The sequence below is a fragment of the Orcinus orca genome, chromosome 2 (assembly GCF_937001465.1).
Source record: "Orcinus orca chromosome 2, mOrcOrc1.1, whole genome shotgun sequence".
Taxonomy (NCBI): Eukaryota; Metazoa; Chordata; class Mammalia; order Artiodactyla; family Delphinidae; genus Orcinus; species Orcinus orca.
This window is the reverse complement of record NC_064560.1, coordinates 54,726,145-54,749,289: the sequence shown is the minus strand read 5'-3', so window position 1 is coordinate 54,749,289 and position 23,145 is coordinate 54,726,145. Positions and strand designations below refer to the sequence as shown.

Genomic DNA, 23,145 nt, shown 5'->3' with positions numbered 1-23,145 from the left:
CCGATGAGACCTTCTGCGAGATGGTCAAGTCCAACCGGCTCTGCGAACGCAAGCTCTTCATCCAGTTCTGCTGCCGCACCTGCCTCCTGGCTGGGTAGGGGCGCCCGGCCGCCCGCACAGGGCAGGGCCCTTCCTGTCTGTCCGTCCACCTTCCTCCAGGCTGTCGGCCAGAGTCTGTTTCAGGAGTGGTACCCTGCATCTGACAGCTTTATCTCCCCAGGAGCGAGGTCCTTCCGCGGCATCTCTGGGCGCCCAGGCCAGGTGGGTGAGGGCTTCGAGGAGGTGTCGGCGATGTCCTCTCACACCCTGCTTGCTGGCTCCATTCTTCTGGCTAACTCACAACGGGAACAGAACCAATTCCAGGAATCCACAGCTCCAGCTTCAGAGCAGCTTCTGGGACCATAAGTTTACTGAATCTTCGAGACCAAAGCAGAAAGGCAGGATGCTTGGTGCATTGCTCTTCTCCCCGTGCTTTTGGGCAGCCCGCAGACCCCTGGGCTGTGCCCCTGCATGATGGAGGGCTAAGGGGCATACCTGCTCATCTGCCTGCCACAGTCTGGGGGATGGTTTGGTCAGACTGCAAATAAAACAGACTTTGGGGCTTCAAACGTGTGACCACTGGGGATGGAGCATCTATTTCTCCATAATCAGCGACTTCTGAAACTGCAGCCATGGCTTAGAAAGTCTAATCCCAAACGGATGGGTTGGAAGGACCCTCCTTCCTCTGCCGCCCTTTCCTCTGAGGGAGCTGAAGGTCCCTGGTCTCTGCATCCTATCTGTGTCTCTGGGAGTCTCATGGCCCAGATGAACAGTCACCTCTGCCTAACACAGAGGGTCCCCAGGAGGCATCCCGGGGGCTGGCCAAAAGGTGCCCCAACGACCAAGCAATTCTTCCTACCAAAATGTAAACCCAGCCTGTGAACTGTTAATTGTCTGTCGTGTCCCGTTTTGTGGAATTGCTTTGAAAATACATTGGCCCTGCTTTTCAGGAGACTTGTTCTTAAGGTGGGCGCCCCTGCGTCTGTGTGTGCTATGAGCCTAACGACACGGCTGGATTTATTTTTGCCAAACCTGTGTGGGTATTTTATAAGCTACGTGTTCTGATTTTTACCAATGTTAATTATTTTGACAAATATTTCATATATTTTCATTGATATGCACAGATCTGCTTGATCAAGTCCCTTTAATATGGGAGTAACATTTGCCTTAAATTTTTTCGAGCTCGTTCTCCATTTCGTCCTGCTCCCGTCTTTGACTGTAACACATTTGACCAGTCCCCTGTCAGCTGGGGGGGAGCCCAGCTGTTGTTTGTTGAATCCACAACTCTGAAAATGAAATCCACAAAGCAAATACAGTGTTAACCCTAAATTAATAAAAGAGTTAACATTTCATGGCAAAGGAGCCTGTGTTTCTTCCCAAGGCACAACGTTGAAACGTGGGTACTGGCCAGTGTGTGAAATGGCTTTATGTGTGCTTTTATTTCAAGGTCTTTGAGCTTTAGCGAATAATGCTGCAGCAAAGTCGTGGGAGAATCCCAAAGTTCCAGCTCCAGGGTGTCCTTTGGCAAACAGACCTTCTTCAGGCCACAGAAGCCCAGACTGCAAGCCTCTTCACCTGGCTGCGAGTGTGATTTCATTAGGTTACAGCTTGTCTTCCACACAGTGGCTGAAATCCCCGCACCTGTGGGCTCCGCGCTACATGGGATTTTTACCCTGGCCTCTCTGTGAGGTCGGAGTTGTACTTACTAGGAGTCCTTTGTCTGCAAATATAGGAAAATGCACTGACTAGAACTGACTTGGGAAAAGACAAAAGTCGGGGAGGGCCGTTGTTTGGGGATTCCAGGGTTGTTTCGGAATTTCAGGAAAGAGGTAGCCGGGGCTTGGGAGCCCTGGGACAAGCATTAAGTGTCACCTGGACCCTCACTGCAGCAGTGCCTCCTCTCTGTCCACTTGATGGGACAAATGACAAAACCACTCAGAGCTCCCAAGAAAAATTGGTGCCCATCCAGCCCTCTAAAGATTTCTGACTCTGCTTCGGGCCCGGGTTCGTCTGCCTTGCATCCATGTTTGCCCGGTTCCACCAGTTCTGGCCACAGGGACACGTGGCCCCGGAGCCCTTCCAGTGACCACGTGGCCGGAGGTGGGGAGCAGCGTGCAGCTCTCGGAAAGCGGGGGAGGCTATGCGACCCGCCAGCTAGCTACCGCCACGAGCAGGACTTGGCCCGAGTTGTCAAATGTGACGTAATGAAGGACTGAGTGAGTGTGTTTGGGAGACAGTAGCCAGGACTGGGCAGAATATCAGTAAGAATTCAACCTCCACCAGGAGCCTGATTGAATTAAAACCAGCAACTTGCTAAGCACCTCTGGTGCAGGGCACCATTTTAGCCCCTAGAGCTTTTTGTCCACTGAGAATTCATGGTTTAACATGTTTGCAACTGAACCAGAAATCAAGTCCTGTTATTACCAAGGACACCACCTACAAGAAGGCCAGCGGGCAGCACATACCCGCCCGGCAGTGGCTGGGCCAGCCTGTCCCGGGGCTGGCGAGCGCAGTGCGGAGTTGAGAAGGTGTTCACAAAGGCCTAAGAACCAATCACCCCCTTGTTAAAAGGGACTGACCACATAAAATGCCTGTTTGCAAATGGTCCGACCTTAAGATTATCTGGACTCTGTTGGGGCAGGACACGTCTATGGATTTTGTTTTGCATGATGGACTCGTGGGGCATGTCCTCTAAACCCCTCATTTCACAGACCGAGGCTCGTAGAGCTGAAGTGACTTGTCTGGGGCCGCCCACTGGCGAGGGTGCTCCATCGTGTGCCCCGGGAGGGAGGCTGGCTCTTGGCAGGAGGGATGGTCACTTCTGCAGCTGGCCAAACATGGCCACGATGCATTCATTTTAAGCTGTCTTCATTACCAGGGGATGACATTTTTCTGACGTTGTCCCCAAAGTCTTTGGCACCTCACAGTGGTCCCCAGATGCACCTCCCCATCCCTCCCAGGCCACTGCTGATTTTATACGTTGTACCTCTTCAAAGGGCTGGGGAGAATTGCACTTTTTACAGGAGATGCACTTATAGTGGGAAGGAGGGGGGTGAATGGAGCTTTAAGTACAAAACGGCGGGGGGGGGAGGGGGCAACATAGTCTAAATGTGGCCAATGGTGCAGTTCCCTTGAACTTGGGGGACTGCCCTTCATTGCATTTAAATCATTGATAATGTGGCTGGAGGAGCCTTAAGCCTGCAAGCTTGGGGCACACTGGGGCCCCTGGGAGCAGGTGAGGGGTGGAGGTTTATATAACAGGACGCAAAGGGGAAGGAGGTGGAGAAGTGAAGTAAAAGGAAGGTTATTTTAATAAGAACAAGCAAGGGTGATGGAAAGTAATACACCATAGCCATTCTCTGGCATTGTAAGGTTCTGCGCAGCCGGCTGAGAGGCAGCTAGGGGCCGACTGTCATGAGAAAGGAGTTTGCATCCTGTCCCAGACTTCTCAGCTGCTTTCCTTCATGAGCCAAGGCTTTATCCGTCCTGCTGGTTGTCTCAGGCTGTCCTGACGCCCCAGGCTCTGCGGCTTGTCCGTGCACGGAACAGCACCCCCTACATGGCACAGCGGCTCCTACCACCCAAAGCTGCCCCTCCCCCGGGCACCCCCCACTCTGTATCAGCTACACCAAGGGTGGTCCTGTTGAGCAGATGGGCACCAGTGTGCCCAGAGCAGAGCACATCTCATTGCAAAGACAGTGGTTCTCACCCAGGGGGTGATTTTTGTCTCCCTGGAGACGTCTGTACTGACATCTAGTGGGTAGAGGCCAGGGATGCTGCTAAACATCGTGGAATGCACAAGACGGTCCCCGCAGCAAAGAATTATCCAGCCCCCAAAGGTGCCGAGGAGGTTGAGAAACCCTAGCCAAGAGAAATGAAATCAAAAAAGAAAACCTGTTCTCAACTTCCTAGAGATACCCTAAGATGAATAAAACCAGCTATAGCTTATGTCCCTGTTTGTGAGCTGAAGCAAGGGAAACCCGTACTACTTTCCTTTTTTAAAGTAAAGATATAAACCCTTCTGGTTTTTTTGTTTTGTTTTGTTTTTGTTTTTTAACATCTTTATTGGAGTATAATTGCTTACCCTTTTGTTTTTAATTGAATAGGAGAAGGGCTTGTCAAATCAGCTCTCTGGTCTAAGGACTCCACCTGGTGGTTCTCTCGGGAATGAAGTGAAGTTTGGATTGTTTTCTTTATTTTGAAACAATCAATCGCAAGGCAAAATTACAGAAAAGTTGCAAGTACAGTACAAAGAAATGTTTTCCTGAACAATTTGAAAGTAAATTACCGATGTAATATCCTACCACCTCCTAAATACTTTAAATTATTTCCCATAAACAAGGATCTTCTCCTACATAACCATGGGGATCAGGAAATTGGTATATTCCTACCATCAATCCTCTGACTGGATTCAAGTCTTGCCAGCTGTCCTGATAATGCCCTTAGCAAAAGGGTCCACTTTAGATCACTCTCTGCATGTACTCATCAGGGCTCTAGCCTTCAATCTAGAACAGTTCCTTGGTTCTTTGACTTTCATGACCTTGAACCTTTTAAAGACGACCAGCCAGTTATTTGTAGGCTGCCCCTCAGTGTGTGCTTGTCTGAGGTTTCCTCATATTTCCATTCAGGTCAAGCGTCTTTGACATGAATCTCTCCGAAGCCATGCTGTGTTCTTGTCATTGCATCCTAGTAGGTGATACAAGACTTTGACTTGTTCCATTATTGGTGGTGTTAACTTTGATCAGGTGATGAGGGTTCCATCCCATACGCACCCCCGCCCCTGGGCTATGAAGTGATGCCTGCTAAAGGATGTCCACTATCCAACATTGTGCTGATGATCCCAGCCAAAGCAATAGGGCAAAACATAAAGAACTGGTATAAGAATTGGAAAGGCAGAAATAAAACGTTCATTATTCTCAAAGAGCAGGGTTAGGCATGTAGAAAATCCAAAAGAACAGTTATAGATTAATGATTAGAATTAGTAAATGACTTCAGCAAGACTGCTGGATACAATGCCAGTATCAATTGTATTTCCACTGTAAATCAACTGTATTTCAATATGCCAGCACTCAATGATTAGAAAATGGAATTTTTAAAATAGAAGATACTGTTTACAACAGCATCAGAAACTATTAAATAACTAGAATAAATCTAGTAAAAGAGGTATAGGACCTCTACACAAAAGCTATAAAACACTAAGAGAAACCAAAGAAGATCTAAATAAATGTTTATGGATTGGAATACTCAATATTGTAAAGATAAGAATTCCCTTCAGGGACTTCCCTGCTTGCACAGTGGTTGAGAATCCGCCTGCCAATGCAGGGGACACGGGTTCGATCCCTGGTCCAGGAAGATCCCACATGCCACGGAGCAACTAAGCCCATGTGCCGCAACTACTGGATCCTGCGCTCTAGAGCCCGTGAGCCACAACTACTGAGCCCACGTGCTGCAACTCCCGAAGCCCGTGTGCCTAGAGCTCATGCTCCACAACAACAGAAGCCACCGCAAAGAGAAGCCCATGCACCGCAACGAAGAGTAGTCCCTGCTCACCACGACTAGAGAAAGCCCGCACGCAGCAACGAAGACCCAACGCAGCAAAAAAAAAAAAAAAAAATTCCCTTCATCCACAGTTCCAATACAATATAAATCAAAGTATGGGTTCATTTTTAGATACAAGATTTATCTATAATTTCTATTAAAATGCAAAGGGCCATAATAACCAAGACAATGTTGAAAAACAAAGTGGCTCTCTTTTTGAGGCGAATATCAAGTTTTAAAATAGAGCTTAGGGCTTCCCTGTTGGCGCAGTGGTTGAGAGTCTGCCTGCCGATGCAGGGGACATGGGTTCGTGCCCCGGTCCTGGAAGATCCCACATGCCGCGGAGCGGCTGGGCCCGTGAGCCATGGCCGCTGAGCCTGCGCGTCCGGAGCCTGTGCTCCGCAACGGGAGAGGCCACAACAGTGAGAGGCCCGCGTACCGCAAAAAAATAGAGTAAAATAGATCTTATTATTATAAAGACAGTAAGATGGTATGCAAAAATAGGCGACTAAACCCATGGAACAGAATAGCTAGTCCAGAAGTAAATCCTCACATATTTAGACATTTGATTTATGAAAAAGGAGATAGCACTGTGGCACAATGGTGAAAGGATGGGCTTTTCAATAAATGGTGCTGGATCAACTGAATACCCAGATGAGGAAAAAATATATCTTGATCCCTACCTCAGAGTATGTATGAAAATCTATTCCAGACAGATTGCAAATCCAAATGTGGAAGGGGAAACAATAAAGCTTTTAGAAGAAAAGATTTATAATTTTGGCATAGGCAAAGATTTCTTAACGAGGACTCAAAAAACATTAACCATATAGGGAAAAGTTCGTATATTAGGCTATGTTAAAATTAAGAACTTCTGTTCACCAAAAGACAGCATTAACAGAGTGAAAAGGCCACAGAGAGAGGGAAGATAGTTACTGTACTTTTATCTCACAAGGACTTCTATCCAAAAAAAACCACCTACAAATCAGTAAAAAAAGGACAGCCCAATAGAAAACCAGACAAAACACCTAAACAAACACTTCACAAAAGCTAATTAAATGGACAATAAATATATATTTTTTAAAGTTCTCAACTGTGTTAGTAATCAGAGAAATAGAATGAAAACCACAGTGGGATACCACTACCAACCCACCAGAATGGCTAAACTTAAAAAGACAGGCGATACCAAACGTCAGTAAGGAGTATAAACTGGTACAACCACTTTGGAAAATTAGTAGTATCTACTTAAGCTGAAAGTAAGTAAACCCTATGGCCCAACAATTCTATTTCCAAGTATATATCAGTATATGTGTTCACTTAAAGATATTTATTATAATGTTAGTAGGTGCACTATTTATAATAGCTCCAAACTGAAAATGACCCATGCTCATCAACAGCAGAATAGACAAACTGTGGAATATTCACACAGTGAGAAACTATATAACAACGAGAATAAATGAACTACATCTACACACAAACAGGTTAAGCAAGAGGTGCATAAGGTGCAATTGCATTTTGCATAAATACAAAACTAGGCAAAGCCAATCTACGCAAGATGTTAGATTAGTGGTTACCATTGGGGCAAGGGTGTGGCTGGAAGAGGGCAAGAGGTGTGCTTCTGGAATGTGCAATCTCCTGTTCTTGATCTGGATGTCAGTTGCTTGGGTGTGTGTAGTTTGCAGTCTGCTGCATGTATATCATGCTTCAGTAGAAAGTTCAAAAGGAATCAATTCCAGGAGAATTGGAGAGCTAAATGTGAAGGATAAAACAGCTGAGCCTCTAGTAGATAACACAGAAAAACATTTTGGAGATTCGGGAAGATTTCTCAAACAAGACACACACGTGAATACACATACACATAAACTGAACTATGTAAAAATTAGAAACTTCTGGTCATTAAACAACACCTTTTCATTAACGGTGAAAAGGTCAGTAAGCAGAAAACCCTTTCTGGGTCCCCGACCTACATGACCATAGTAAAAGTGTCCTCCCCAAGACAGGACAAAAGACACTGTCAATGGGCAGGGCTTCCTGAGCTAAGAAGTTCTTCTTCTGATGTCTGTTCTTGAATCGGACCCTTTGAAAGCTTGTTTCTTTTTCAAAATGGGAGAGGCAGTCACATTCTTATCCTTTTGATTCAATTTACAGCCCAGATCATGATTTGGTGATTTGGGGAATAAGATGTTTTCCTAGACCAAAATGGATTATAATGAGGATGTATGTGAGGACAGTATTTCCACTCCCTGTGAGATCTTTGGTATTTAAGCAGTTTTAACCAAAAAAAAAAAAAAAAAAAAAGTGAAAGGTAAACCACAGAGTATACTCATATCCAGAATATATAAAGAAATCCCATAATGAATAATAATAATAATAAAAGGCAGACAACCCAACAGAAAAAGATGGGCAAAGACTTGAATGGGCACTTTGCAAAAGATATCAAGAGTGGACAACATATACAGAAGATCCTCAACTTTATTAGTTATTAGAGAAAAGCAAAGCATTAGTGCAATACCACTACACACACACCCACCAGAATCGCTAAAATTATAAAGACTGACAGTGCCAATGAGGGGGACGTTGGAAGTGATGGAAACCCTAACACATCACTAGAGACTGTGGAAATTATTTCAGCCTCTTGGCAGTGATCGTCAGGCATTATCCATCGATGATACCACATCCTATGTCCCATTAGTTCCACTCCTGGAGAAATTAAGATGCACGTGCATCAGATCCACGCACATGAAAATTTATAGCAGCATTATGCAGAACAGCCCCAAACTGGAAACTCTAATGTCCATGAACAGCAAAATGGGTAAGTTATGGTGTGAGAGACACAATGGAATTCTATACAACAGCAAGTAAACAAACCTCTGCTGCCTGCAACCTGGATGGATTCCAGGCACGACACAGAGCCGAAGAAACCAGGCACAAAACCAGATTGCATGAGTCTATATCAAAAGCAAGCAAAACTAATCTATGGTGTTGGATTCGCAGTTGCCCTTGGGGAAGGGTGAGGGGGGCAGGTTTTCCGAATAGTGTTCGTTTAGGAGGCCGGCGGCGGCCACGCGGGTGTGCTCACTCTGCTGCAGATTTCTGATCTAAGCGCTTTCCTGTGTACCAGGCTTCAACATGAATATCTATTTGTCTGTAGAGCACAGGCCTAACCACAAATTCGACCGGGGCGGGCGACCCAGCCCGTCCTCATCTGGTACGCCGGGGGCCAAAATCCGGGACCCATCACTGGACCCACGGGTGGAGTGAGGACAGTCACAGCCTCCCTTTCACTTCACGGTGCACGGATGCACGAGAAAGTTCCCTTTGGGGGCTTTCACATTTTGTTAACTCGCGGACACCGCTGTCTGGACTCGGGGTCCCTGCAGACCGCAGCGGTGCCAGAGGAACAGAGCCAGAACCAGAGCGGAGCCCGAGCCCAGGGGCGTGGCTCCTCGATTGCTTCGGCCTGGACGCTGCTCAGCCCGCGCACGCCGGCGGCGATTGGTGCTGCCTGGCGTGGGCGCGGGCGCGGGCGCGGGGCATGCCGGGACGTCAGTGCGGCGAGAGGAGCGGGCGGCGAGGCGGGCGGGAGGTGGCAGGATGGTGAAACTGACGGCGGAGCTGATAGAGCAGGCGGCGCAGTACACCAACGCCGTGCGGGACCGCGAGCTGGACCTGCGGGGTGAGTCGGACGGGGGCGGGCGGTCCGGCCTCCCCGCCCGCCAGGCGGCCCGGCATAGCCGCGTGCGCCAGGGCCGGAGCGTGGCCGGCGGCCTGCGTCCCGGGCTCCGAGCCGGGCTGGGTCCCGCTGTCGTCGGCGAAAAGCCGTCTCTGGGCCCTTCCGAGGCGCCCCTCACCCCAGCTCCTCCCCGCACACACGGGGCCGCCGCGATGCTCTGGTAGGACCGCGGGCCTGTGCCGGGCCAGCCGGGCGGGCTTCGCGGCCTGAGCCGCTGCGGGGCCGGGAAATACACGATCTAGCGGTTGCGACCCTCGTGCGGAGCGAGACGCGTTAACTTGCTGTCGTGAGAGTGTAGACAGGGTAAGGGAGCGAGGAGACGAAGTACGGGACAAAAGCGATTGTCTTCCCGATATTTGCCCCTCATTGGCTTCAGTCGTCTTTTCCCCTTTTACCAGAACATTGCAAAGAGCGGACTGTGGGAGCGAGGCTGGCGCTGCCCGGTGCCTGCGGAAGGGTCGCGGAAGCCCCCGAACTGTTAGGTTCCTGTAGTGATTTCCGCCTCGGCGTGCAGCTCGTCAGCATTTTAAGGGGCGGCTTCTCCGGGGATAAGATAATTAGTCTTGGCCTGAGATTCGCTCCCACGGGGAAAGCGCGGTCGCCGGAGCAGCACGGCTGCGGGCTCTGCTTTCTGCTTGCTTTTTTGTTTGCTGACAAAACCCAGTACTTTCGTTTTGTTGAAACTGAGTTTCTTAGAGAAAGGTTCAACTCAAGCGTAACCGACCGCTTTCACAGTCTTGGCACAGGTGATCCCTGCCTTCTCTCTGAATCTGAAGTGCACCCCAACGTTGAGGAGTCTTGTTTTGGTGCAGCACTTACTTTGATGTAGCCCTTACAGCTCTGCACTGTGTACTTTCACCTTGGCTCGTTTAACTTCTTTTTTTTCTCCGAGCACTTAGCACAATAATTATGCCCGTGTTAGACAAATCAGGGAGTATTTGAGTTGTCCACAGGGTGATTTACCATTGTGTGTGAACTATTGACTTTCAACTCTGGGTTTGAGCTGGGGGAGATGAAGTAAGGGGGAACTGTCATGATATCATGAAGACATCCCAATGAGTTCTAGGAATCGGGCCTGTGGGTTGCAAAAGAGGTTGAGGGCTGTTGTCCACCATGTGTGAACAACGTTTGGACGCTGACAGTTAAGCAGCTCACAGCGTAAAGTCCTCTTAGGCCACTTCACTAGCTCTGGGGCCTTGCTTAGAGCAGCATTAGGCACCTTGGAAATATTCTTGAAAACTGTTAGGTACTAGTTACTGCTAGTAAGTATTCTCATCATTACTGCCCTTGTCACCATCGCCATCTTCATGTCCACTGCTAGACTATAAGCTTCATGGCAGCTGGGACTTGTGACTGTCTTGTTCCTTGTACTATGTGCCAGTACCTGGTAGTGTCTGGCAACGGCATAGGTGTTAGGTAAACACTTTTGGAAGGAACATTAGCTGTGAGTCCAATTACATGAAATGCTGCTAATGTTTTAGGTGCCTTTTAATTATATTAATACTTGTGTGGGTGTTTTTTTTTCCTCCTTTTTGCAGGGTATAAAATTCCTGTCATTGAAAATCTAGGCGCTACCTTAGACCAGTTTGATGCCATTGATTTTTCTGACAATGAAATCAGGAAACTGGATGGTTTTCCTTTGTTGAGAAGACTGAAAACATTATTAGTGAACAACAACAGAATATGGTAATTGTCTACTAGTGGAAAGTAGCTTTTTCCCCCTAGAGTAAATGTTGCAGAGTTCCCTGAAGAAGTTGCAGTATATACTGCCAGTTAAACCTACATATTTCTTTATTTTTCTTTTTAACCTACATATTTCTTAAATGGAAAATGAGCTGCACTTGTCTCATACAGATCCAGAGATTAATTTGTCATTGGTCTAGTCTTATTTGCATTTATTCAGAAATCTTGTGTGTATATATATATGTTCATGGTAAGTTTCTAATTTAAGTTAAAAACATGCTGCTTTGTACATATTTTGGTTGATTTCTAAAATAATAATTTAAATTATCAGGGGTCATATTAAAGAGATAACATAAAATTCAACAATTATATTTTTGACTGAACATCTCATTCTACCTCAAATCCTCTGCTATTTGTTCTTCTTTAACTGCAGCTGATTTTTAGAATATTGCTTATTGAAATTAAGATTTTTTTTTTTTTGACCCACGTTCATCATCTCTGTAAATTTTGTTGGAGAAAAGTTATTAAAGGTCTATAGACAATGTCTTTAAGAAGTTCTGGGTGTTGAGTTGCGTTTTTTTAATAGGTATATTTCTCATGAGTTAACTATTCCGTTGTGGTTTGGTTGGTGTATCTTGTGCTTGAGCTGTGAATGCAGAACCACTTGTATTTCTGTGCTACCTGCACACAAGTCCTGAGATGAGCAAAGTAAGTCTATTTACACAGGACTTTCTCTTCGTCTTAGGTCTCATTAGATAGTGTAGCAGTGGAAAGAGCCCTCGGCAGCTTTCAGGAGGCATTTCAGGAGGCATGGGTTTTAAAATCATCCCACTTCTGTGACCTCAGACAAGTTTCCTCTTTGTGCCTCATTTTTCTTCTGTTAGAGTGTTGGAAGAAAGATCTCTAAGGTTCTTCCTGCTTTGAAGTCCTCTGGGCAAGGGCTTAGATGAAGTTGTTAGCTCACTTAATTTTTACTTTCATTAAGATTTTTTCTTTTTATTTTAGCCGTATAGGTGAGGGACTTGATCAGGCTCTGCCCTGTCTGACAGAACTCATTCTCACCAACAACAGTCTTGTGGAATTGGTAAGTTGAACAGGGGAAAAACGTATTTGCAGGGAGGAGTTAAAGGTACTACATGCCTTTTATAGAAAACTTGGAAAATCCAGAAAATTATCTCATCATCCTTTTTCTTTTCTTAATTAATTCAGGAAAAGGGCCTTTTTTGGTTATGTGTTGCAAATATCTTCCCACTCTCTAGCTCACCTTTTGACTCTCTTAGGGTCTTGATAGAGAAGTTCCTAATTCAAGCATAATCCATTTCATCAGTCTGTTGTTATTAGTACTTTTGAGTTCTGTTAAGCTTCCCCTACCCCAGGGTCATAAAGAAACTCACATATTCTGTTTTCTAGAATCACAGTGTCCGGTATGGTAGCTATTAAACACAAGGGGCTACTTTGAATTAAGGTATACTAGAATATAAAATACACTACAGATTCTAGAGCGTTAGTACAAAAAAAAAAAGAATATAAACTATCAATTTTTTTAAACTGACATTGAAATGGTAATATTTTGGAAAATAGGTAAAACAATGTATTATTAAAATTAGTTTCTCCTGTTTTAATGTCACTACTAGAAAATTACATATGTGACATACATTAAATTTTGTTGGAGAGTTTTATTCGAGAAATTATTGTTTTACTCCACATTTAGATCAACGATCCATTTGAAATCTGTTTTTTTTTTAAATTATACTTTGTTTCTTTATTTTTTTATAAATTTATTTATTTATTTTATTATTTTTGGCTGCATTGGGTCTTCGTTGCTGCGTGTGGGCTTTCTCTAGTTGTGATGAGCGGGCTTCGCATTGCGATGGCTTCCCTTGTTGTGGAGCATGGGCTCCAGGTGCACGGGCTTTAGTAGTTGCGGCTCATGGGCTTAGTTGCCCCTCAGCATGTGGGATCTTCCCGGACCAGGGCTCGAACCTGTGTCCCCTGCATTGGCAGGTGGATTCTTAACCGCTGTGCCACCAAGGAAGCCCCTGAAATCCAGTTTCTTATGAGATAGGGGGCAAGTTTCATTTTCTCTATTTGGATATGATTATTCTTATGCTTTTTAAATTTCTGCTCTGTGTATAATTTTTAACAAAATTGAGCTTATACTATACATTGTTTTGCAACCTAAATTTCTCACTTAAATACTGGATGTTTAAGTTCATATGATATAACTTGATTTAAGGTTATTATGCCCTTAACCCCTCCCTTCCCTATTTCCCTGATTGTTCCTTTCCTGGTGGACGAGGTCTATAAGCTTCTTTCAGATTCCCAAAGGAGTACTTGACTCCAAAAGTAAGAAAGCACTGATCTGAGGGCATGTCCTTTCTAAACTATATGAGGTATGTGCGTTCATAGGGAACTTGTGGCATGATGGGGGCAGTATATTCTGTGTGTTGTAATTGTGTTTAAAGCTGTTTGCAAAGATGAAGGCTGTTTGTCCGATCAGTCACCGAAAGAGGTGTATTAAAATATTGCATGATAGTGGATTTGACTGTTTCCTTGGAGTTCTGTCAATTTTAGTTTTATATATTTTTAGGTTATTTTATTTGATATATCCAAATTTCATGTATCTTACTGATGAAATAAACCTTTTATGTGTGGTGACCCTCTTTACATCTTGTTAGTGCTGTTTTACCCTGGTTGTCTATTTTATCTGCTGCAGTATACCAAAACAAGCTTTCTTTCAATTAGTATTTGCATAATCATTTTTTTCATCCTAACTTTACATTGTTTTACTGTACTTATATTTTAGATTTGTCTCTTGAAAACAGCATATGATAGGATTCTTTTTTTAAATCCAGTCTGAAGTCTGACCTTTAAATGAAATAGTTTGTTTATGTTTAATGTAATTACTGGTATATTTGAGTTTATCTTCTTTCTTTTCTAGAATTTTTTATTTGTTCCATCTATCTGCAATTTTTTTTCTCTCCTGTATTGCTCGCTCTCTCTTTTTTTGGTATTCCACTTCTCCTTCTGATAGTTTAGAGATTAACTAATTATTAAATAGACTCTGTTTCTATTCTTAGCATCCTAGGAATTAGCACACCCATATTTATCCAAGTGTAAAGCAGTTAACCAGCACCTCTACCTCCTGAATAATGTGGCACCTTAACCATCTCACCGCCCCCCACCCCCCCGTGAAGACGTCACTGTGTTTTGCACAGTCCGTATGTGTGTCTGTGTGTGTGACTAAATTTACCGTTCTTCCTTTCTTTTGGTTTTGCAGCTTTATTGAAGTATGATGGACAAATGAAGATTATATATGTTTAAGGTGTACAATGTGAAATTTGATATATGTATACATTGTGAAATGATTACCACAGACTAACATATTCACCACTTCACCTAGTTACCTTTTCGTGTGTGCGGTGAGAATACTTGAGATCTACTTTTTTATCATATTGAGTACACCATATGTTATTTTTAACTATAGTCGCAATGTTGTACCTGAAATCTCTAGAACTTATTTATCTTATAACTGAAAGTTTGTGCTCTTTAATCAATAGCTCATCTCCCCTTTCCTCCACCCCCCCAGCCTCTGGTAACCACCATTCAACTCTGTTGCTGTGAGTTGGACTTTTCTTGAGATTCCACATAAAAGTGAGGTCAGGCAATATTTGTCTTCCTTTGTTACTTTTCGTATTGTTCTTTAGATTTCCTTTAGTGATGGTGTGCCAGTAGCAAGCTTTAGAGATCCCTCCCATGCTGTTGTGAGGTATTTAAAAGTGGCAGCTTTCTGAGCACCTGGCTGTGTTGCCCTCTCCTGCTTTTACTTGTACTTTTTTCCTCATTGTCCCTCTTGGCCCTGTCCCACTTAGTTCAGATCTGTTCTAGCAGTTTCTCCTCCATGTGGGGCTTTGTTCTGGAAAGGGCAGTTTCTGGTGGAGTGAAGTCCCAGATTGCTCGAGCCCTTCAGGCGTCATCACACACTTAATGTGTTCATTATTGGGACATGCCTATCTTTTGCCTATCCTTTCTCAAACTGGGTACCTGTCAGTCGCTTTGGAGTTCTCGGGTCTCTTGGATGCCTCTCTGCCTTTCCTCTCTTCTGCCTTTATGGATGTTGTCACCAGGCAAGTCATGTAGCTCTCACAGTAGTTTGTCCTCACTGGCTTCTGTGTTAGGTTCTTGCCGGAGTACCTTTTCATCTAGTTTGCTTGTAGTTGACCGTACATTTTGGTTTTCCTATCCTTATGGCACTGTGTTTTATGACATAATTTGGGAAGATTCAAAAGCTAACCTGCCTTCTTCCCATATACGTTTTTTTTTTTTTTTTTTTTTTTTTTTGCGGTACGCGGGCCTCTCACTGTTGTGGCTTCTCCCGTTGCGGAGCACAGGCTCTGAACACGCAGGCTCAGCGGCCATGGCTCACAGGCCCAGCTGCTCCGCGGCATGTGGGATCTTCCCGGACTGGGGTACGAACCCGCGTCCCCTGCATCGGCAGGCGGACTCTCAACCATTGCACCACCAGGGAAGCCCAATATATACGTTATTTTTTAAGTGTACTCCTTGTCCTTGAAAATTTTATTTGAAGAGGTTTGGGGGCGCCTAGAATAAAGCTGCCTTCCCTCAAAGATGACATACCCGTGTTGCTCCCAGGCACCAACAGGAAAAACCACCTTACACCAAGATCACGGTTTGAGGTTCCCTATGTGAACAACTTGTTCAAAAGTTACAGCAGTTTTCACATTGCTTTCTTTTCTCAATCACTGCTTCAAGCTCAGTAGTCCTTTTGAACTTGCTACAGGAAATGATTTTTTTTTTTTTGGTCTCTTCTGCTGTTGAGACAGAAACTGTTGTGGCCAAGATATTAAGTTTAAGAAGCTCAAATTTATGAACCAGGGTATTCAGTAGAAATGTACCAAGCATCTGTGATGTGCTAGTGTTGTGCGGTTCTGGGGCAGGAAAAACAAATGCATAAAAGACAAGATCAGTCCTTGCTCCAAAGGCATCCACCATTTCACAGTATCAAAATGGGGTGTGGTATTCGTGTTCTTACCTGTGGCTGTTATTTTACAGGGTGATCTGGACCCTTTGGCATCTCTCAAATCATTGACTTATTTAAGGTATGGAAATTATTTGTGGTGGTGACAATAAAGTCTTTTAAAATAACACCATTACCAGCCTTGATCTTAAAGTCATCAGTTAGTAAAAAGTACCTTTAAAAAACAAATATTGAAAGTATTTCCTTTGGGCTATGTTAAAATTTCCCTAGTGTTAAGTTCTTATGACATTGAAATGTGAAGAATAGTGAACTTTGCCTTACTTCATGGACTCATTAGATTTTATTAAAATGGACCTCTTGAATGCTGTGCTGTGAACAACATTGGCACTGTATTGTTCCTTTTCTTGTAGTATTCTAAGGAATCCTGTAACAAATAAGAAGCATTACAGACTATATGTGATTTATAAAGTTCCACAAGTCAGAGTACTGGATTTCCAGAAGGTGAAACTAAAAGTAAGTATTACTGTGTTGTAAGTCATTATAGATTGGTGTGTTTTCCTTTATACTTTCGTTACTGACTTTTTAAATGGCCCAGTGATTTTTATCATTGGTTTATAATGAGAATGGGGAGGGGGTGATAAGTCAATTTTCGCATATGGTGTTTATGGTGGGACTTTGAGTTCCGGTTGTCTTGTGTGGGGCTGGCCTTTCTAGAGGTGGCACAGCCTCAGAGCCGCCGTGGGCACTGTCACAGCAGACGGCCTGCTTAGATGCACTCCCTGTGGGGAGTGTAATGTAATCCACGTTTCAGTACCTTTAATTGTTAGAATGATTTTCCCTTTATTGGGGGATTTTTTTTTCTTTTTTAACCTTCTTAGTTCCTTGAGAGCCCCTCCTTGAAACTCGGGGAGGGAACTTTCTTCAAGGACCTTCACCAGAAAGGCGACCACTGTGTCTCCTTTTAATGTGAAATTGGCTTCGTGGTATTTTCACCAGCCCAGAGTATTCCAGGAGAGTTTTCTTCCATGTTTTCTGAGGAATGCATCTAAATGCATGTGGTATTCCTATTTCCATTAACTATGTGTGTGGTGTCGCTGTAGGAGCGTCAGGAAGCAGAGAAAATGTTCAAGGGCAAACGGGGTGCACAACTTGCAAAGGATATTGCCAGGAGAAGCAAAACGTAAGATCCGGATATCCAACTTCACTCCACTTCACCTTCAGAAACATTATCTGTCTGGCATTTTGCCTCCTGCAAAATGAAATGAAACACCTGTGACTAATACAGTACTAAATTTGCGTGATGATGATCCATGACCATCAGTGGTCCATGTATCACATGAGATTTCTACCAGGGTAGCAGAGCAAATATTTCAGTATTCAGTCTTAGTGTGATATTATATACGTCCTCCTTTCTCTGTAGGAAGATGAACTGGGTGGTGTTTCTGAAGGAGAGAGTTTCTTGTATCAGTTTGTTAACAAAGATAAGATACTACACTGGTTGAATTACTTTCAAAAGCTTTTGAAAGTAAAAGAGAAGCAATTTCTATTGGTCTGGATTTGACAGTTTTGTACTTCCCTTCCCTCCCAAGTTTCAATCCAGGTGCTGGTTTGCCAACTGACAAAAAGAAAGGTGGGCCATCTCCAGGGGATGTGGAAGCAATCAAGGTAATCATGTGTTAGGATTCTTGGACTGGAGTGAGCTGTTATGGGTTTAGGACACAAAATTGTGTAATAACCCAAGTAATAAATCAAACACTGCAAATTTTCCCCACAGTTGTTAGAATCCAGCTGTATTTTTGTGTAAGGAAAAACTGGCTTAAAGATATCATATGACCAGACTTTGACTTGAATTAATTATATGAGCCAGTCAAAGTGGAGGCAACTCTGGTCTTTCTCATTTTCCCAGGATGTGTTTTATTTGAACAGTTAGTTACCTTTGCATGCTGTCTTAATTTTTATTTTGAAAGATTTGCTACCTGAAAGATCCTGCTTGATGAGAAATCCTAATTTTATAATACTGCCTCCTAAATTATCCAGTAGCATAATTCCAAATAGGTACTTCAATTAGCTAAGATTTTAGGACACGAGCAGCGATTATTTGCTCTCTTATAATAGGGTCTACAGCTGTTTACCAATTTTGGAAATTTATGATTTGGTTTTGGGCTTGATTTCACTGTGCCAGTAAAATTCTTCCCCCAACAAAGAACTATTTAATATTCCAACTCAAAAAGACGGTGTGAATTCCTGTGAGTGTTTTCTGGGTGGTGGAGGCTTAGATGAAAGTAACTGTCCGTCTCCATTGTCTCCTGGCATCCAGAATGCTATAGCAAACGCATCAACTTTGGCTGAAGTGGAGCGGCTGAAGGGCTTGCTTCAGTCCGGTCAGATACCTGGCAGAGAACGCAGATCAGGTAACAATGTTCTGTCTTTATTTCCAAATTAATGGTACACTTGGAGTGATTGCAAAACAAATGGTACACTTGGAGTGATTGCAAAACAGTTTAGATGCTACGACCCAAGAATGCTACAGTAGTGCCTCATTACCATCTAATCTAATCCACACAAAATGCCTTTAAATGCTCTTTGAAGAGAAATCATTTGTTAAAGAATGTTATGTTCTAGGACTCTGGGGTTTTTGTAAAAGTTAAGACAAACATTATTTCATAGCCATGGAATGAAAGCGAACAGTGGAGGTGACCGTGTTGCCTTTGACCCCTGTCCATGTAGGCTAGCTTAGCAGATGAGGACACAGGCTCCAGAGCCAGAGGCTGAGGGTCAGAGCTTAGCTTCACCAGTTCTGTCCTTGGGTAAATTTCTTAATCTCTACTTACTCTTAAATCTGTGTCCTTATCTTTAAATCTGAGATAGTGATAATGGTAACCTCAAAAGGTTGTTGGGAGCACTAAGTAAGATACTTCGTAGGTAGCACTGAGCATAGGGTGTGAGCCCTTCTGATAGTAAATGCCAGCTTTGTGTCAGGCAAACTGGTGGACACTTGGGTATAAAGTGAAAACTACCCCAGACTGTGCATATTACAAGTTTGATATGAATGTAACTGGGACCTCTGTCTAGACTGGCAGCTCAGGAAGTTTCCTTGGGGAAATAATGCTGGAACTGAAGCTAGAAATGAGTAAGACGTTAATTAGACCAGTGGTTCTCATCCGTGTGGTCCTTGGGGCCCTGGGGCACACATTTTTGGTTTCCTGGGTGACGATGGAATGGGGGTGCATAAAGCACCTCTGTGCCTACATGGGTGGTTGGCCCCCTGCACTCGTGCTGGCTCAGGTGAGAGGCAGGCAGCTTCACCAACGTGAAGTGAGCTTGCCACTTCAAGGGGAGCAGCTAGTATTTGTTACCAATGATGATCAAATTTTCAAGCAGAAATTAAAAGCTGGTAAAATTTTTTTCCACAATTGTAACCTTGACAGTTTCCCAGTACTTCCAGACTTCTCTGCGGAAATTGTTGCTATTAATGAATGTGATTTTTTTATATAACATATAAAGAAATGGGTCAACATTTGGAAGACCTGTATAACTCAGTGAACAACGTTTTCCAAATGATGTTACAGAGTTATGCATCCATTCAGAGTACAGAATAAACGGGTGGATTTTCAAGTCAGAGAGTATGAAAAGTTCATTGATAAGGTTTCAGACTCCACACTGCAATCTAACCTTTAAGAAACTACCACTTTCAGGACTTCCCTGGCAGTCCAGTGGTTAAGACTTGGCTTTTACTGCTATGGGCCTGGGTTCGGTCCCTGGTCGGGGAACTAAAATCCCACAAGCCAAGTGGCGTGGCCAAAAAAAAAACAACTACCACTTCTGTCAAGTTTGGGCATAGTATCAGAAAAGAATATCCACAACTGCCTGCAAAGACTTAAAATACTCCTCCCTTGTCTAACTACATGTCTGTGTGAGGCTGACTTTCTTCATACCCTTCAATCAAAACAACATACTGTAGCAAGTGGAATGATGAAGTCACTACACGGGTCCAGCTGCTATTTGGCAGACATTACAGAGATGGGCAAAACTAGAAAATAATGCCGACTTTCTCACTAAATATTTTTGTTTTAGAAAATATTGGTATTGTTATATTTTATAAAAATATAAACAGTTACTATATAATAGATTTATTGTTTTAATGAATTACTGTTTTTTAAAATACTTTTAATTTTCTAACATACTATCGATAAATGTAATCTACTTAAACAAAAGCTCTTTGGGTCCTAAAATTAAAGTATTTGAGAACCCCTGAACTAGACAAAGGCAGAAAGGCATTCTCGGGGCAAGGAACTGCACTGGCAGAAAACCTGTGATAAGAGAGCCTTGCACACTTGGACTGAAGGAGGACAGTGTGAGCCAAGGTCAAGGGATGGGGGAGAATGTGGTGAGACGGGCAGCAGAGTGAGCTCTCAAGTCCAGCCCCTCCGGGGACTGCAGGCCTGCAGTCCCAGTGCCGGAGGAGGTCTGTGGTCCTGAGAACAATACAGGTCTGTCAAAGGCTTTCAAGACTCCCTGGTAACAGCTTGGGGGAGGAAGCTGTGTCTAATTGCTTATTGGGACTGCAGTATCACAAAATTACTGAATTAATTTGCTTCCCCTAAAGTGTTTTATTTGAGCCTTAGGCTAGCTTTGGATTTTTCAGTGTCATCTAAACATGCAGGCACATTGAGGACAGGAAGATGGAGATTGTTCCTGGTTCTGTCAATTTCAGTGGGCCCAGGCTTCTGAGTAGCACTTCCTGTATCTAGAAATGTAATGTTTGGGTCTAACTAGAAACAAACATGAGACTTTTTCCCTAACATTGACAGGGTTAAAACATTTCCTTTATCAGAATACATTGACTAAAATATCTGCAATAAATTGTTGACAAATAACAACTGTTTCATTGTTGTTGCCATATTTTTCTTAATTTAGAGACATAGTCACTAACTGACTATCCCCAGCATGGGGTAGGTATTCCCCCCCCCGCCCCTTTTTTAAATTTTTTTGAGTGTTCCCAGTTTCTTTGCCCATAGTAGTGGCAAGAACAAAACAGAAAGTGTAAGCTTTTTATGTTTATAAAAAATGAGTTATCACGCTTCCCTGGTGGCACAGTGGTTGAGGGTCCGCCTGCCGATGCAGGGGACACAGGTTCGAGCCCCAGTCCGGGAGGATCCCACATGCCGTGGATCGGCTAGGCCCGTGAGCCATGGCCGCTGAGCCTGCGTGTCTGGAGCCTGTGCTCTGCAACGGGAGAGGCCACGGCAGTGAGAGGCCCGTGTACCGCAAAAAAAAAAAAAAAGAGTTATCAGCTTGACTAGAATGGCAGGCAAAGAGTTTGACTTTCATAAAACACCTTTGTGACCCTTCCCCTTAGGAACTGACAGTCCTTTCCAATACCTGCCAAAGATAGATGGTCTCCAGACCCTAAACTCCTCAAGGCAGAGGCCACTGTTGGGCTTTTGTGCCTTGCCCAGGGCCTGGCACACAGCAGCCTCACGGATGGGCGCTCACACACTGAGCAAGCACATTCTCTAAAATTGATATTACTTCCGGCTTTGTGTTTTTCTCTAGGCCCCACTGATGATGGTGAAGAGGAGATGGAAGAAGACACAGTCACAAATGGGTCCTGAGCAGGGTGGCCTCTAAGGATCTCAGGACATACAAGAGTCCACTTCAGACAGGTCCTGCTTTTTGAACAGCTTTGTTTGTGTCAGCAAGGTAGAGTTCATAAGCATTGTTGAAATGCTTAAGACTGCTGGTAATTTTGTAATAAAAATTTTGAAATCTAAATGCCAGTTTTCTATCAATAGTGCAAATAAAGGACATGCTGTGCTGCGGATTGCACATCATTGGGGTGTATGTGTGGTGAGGCCTGGACGTGTGGGAGTTGGAAATGCAGGAGGGCGGATCTTGTGGGTAGGCTTCCCAGTCCTCATGAAATGTTTAGGTTTTTAAATTCATAATAAAACTTACAATTATCTGTGTGCTGCCACTGATTGTCAGAATTTGCGATCTTGGGTGCATTTTTTTTCTGCATGAAAAATAACAAGAGCTTTGTTAAAGGCAGCCAGGCTCTAGGGCTTTACAGAAGTCAATATCCTTTAAAGTTTTTATTTAACCCTATGTACAAACATGCAAACGATGAACTGCTGGTTGGGACAGTTAGAGGGGATGTGATGTCTGCCTGTCGGTGGGATTTGTGCAGAGCAGCAGCATGTTCCAGCGCTGAGGACGCAGTGGAGGAGTTGGGGCTGCCTGGCAGCCCACTAAGGCGTGGTGTCCAGCTCCTGGGTGCCCATTACAGTCCTAACACCCTGCTGTGGCCAGTTTGGGCTAATCTAAAAATCAAGGTGGGGCTTCCTTGGTGGTGCAGTGGTTAAGAATCCTCCTGCCAATGCAGGGGACACGGGTTCGAGCCCTGGTCCAGGAGGATCCCACATGCCGCAGAGCAGCTAAGCCCGTGCACCACAACTACTGAGCCTGCGCTCTAGAGCCCGTGAGCCACAACTACTGAGCCCACGTGCCACAACTACTGAGCCCACGTGCCACAACTACTGAGCCCACGTGCCACAACTACTGAAGCCCACGCACCTAGAGCTGGTGCTCTGCAACAAGAGAAGCCACTGCAGTGAGAAGCCCGCGCTCCGCAATGAAGAGTAGCCCCCGCTCGCCGCAACTAGAGAAAGCCCGTGCGCAGCAACGAAGACCCAGTGCAGCCAAAAATAAATAAATGAAATAAATTTATAAATAATAAATTTTTTAATAAATAAAAATCAAGGTGGTGGAGGGGAGTGCCTTCGCCAGCCATCTTTTCTCATCTGCTGGTGTTTGTGTTGTTTTCTAAAGCTCCCTGGATGATTTCTAAATGTGAGAAGCACTCCTCTAAATAGGCCCTGCAACAGTTTGGGGTGATTGCTGATGGACTAGTTGCTGTTCGTGTAAGGCATATACAAGATGCCTGGGACACGAAGAAACTCCTGCTTGGAGGAGCTGACAGTCTAACTGGGGAGACAGAACCTCACACAGTAGTGGGGCTAAACCTCAGTGCGGTAGCAACGAAGAGAAAAGAATGGGTAGAGCCTTCAGAAAGCTTCGGAAAGGAGATGGAGCTTGGGCATCAGGAGGACCTGGCCTTTAGATTTCCTCAGTACAACCCTAGACCAGTGCCTCT

General features: G+C 44.3%; 2 protein-coding genes across 10 annotated transcripts in view; both read left to right on the top strand.

The window, feature by feature from the left end:
- The window catches only part of PCSK6 (proprotein convertase subtilisin/kexin type 6), a 190,858-nt gene extending 189,460 nt beyond the window's left edge, over positions 1 to 1,398 (top strand). For all 8 annotated transcript variants that reach the window (XM_049705669.1, XM_033403040.2, XM_033403042.2 and 5 more), the window contains one exon: positions 1 to 1,398. In XM_049705669.1, the coding sequence (XP_049561626.1) occupies positions 1 to 98 (98 nt within the window). In that variant the 3' untranslated portion in view covers positions 99 to 1,398.
- A 7,166-nt stretch (positions 1,399 to 8,564) lies between these two features.
- Positions 8,565 to 21,958, top strand: SNRPA1 (small nuclear ribonucleoprotein polypeptide A'). 2 transcript variants are annotated; one of them, XM_004278368.3, is made up of 9 exons: positions 9,095 to 9,250; positions 10,846 to 10,993; positions 11,996 to 12,074; positions 16,064 to 16,110; positions 16,400 to 16,502; positions 17,090 to 17,169; positions 17,579 to 17,654; positions 18,307 to 18,400; positions 21,546 to 21,958. In XM_004278368.3, the coding sequence occupies exons 1-9, from the start codon at positions 9,169 to 9,171 to the stop codon at positions 21,602 to 21,604; spliced, it is 768 nt and encodes a 255-aa protein (XP_004278416.1). In that variant the 5' UTR covers positions 9,095 to 9,168; the 3' UTR covers positions 21,605 to 21,958. The 2 variants fall into 2 exon arrangements, with proteins under 2 accessions (XP_049561669.1, XP_004278416.1); XM_049705712.1 differs by lacking the exons at positions 10,846 to 10,993; positions 17,090 to 17,169; positions 21,546 to 21,958 and having other exon boundaries at positions 8,565 to 9,250; positions 18,307 to 18,405.
- The last annotated feature ends 1,187 nt before the right edge of the window (positions 21,959 to 23,145 follow it).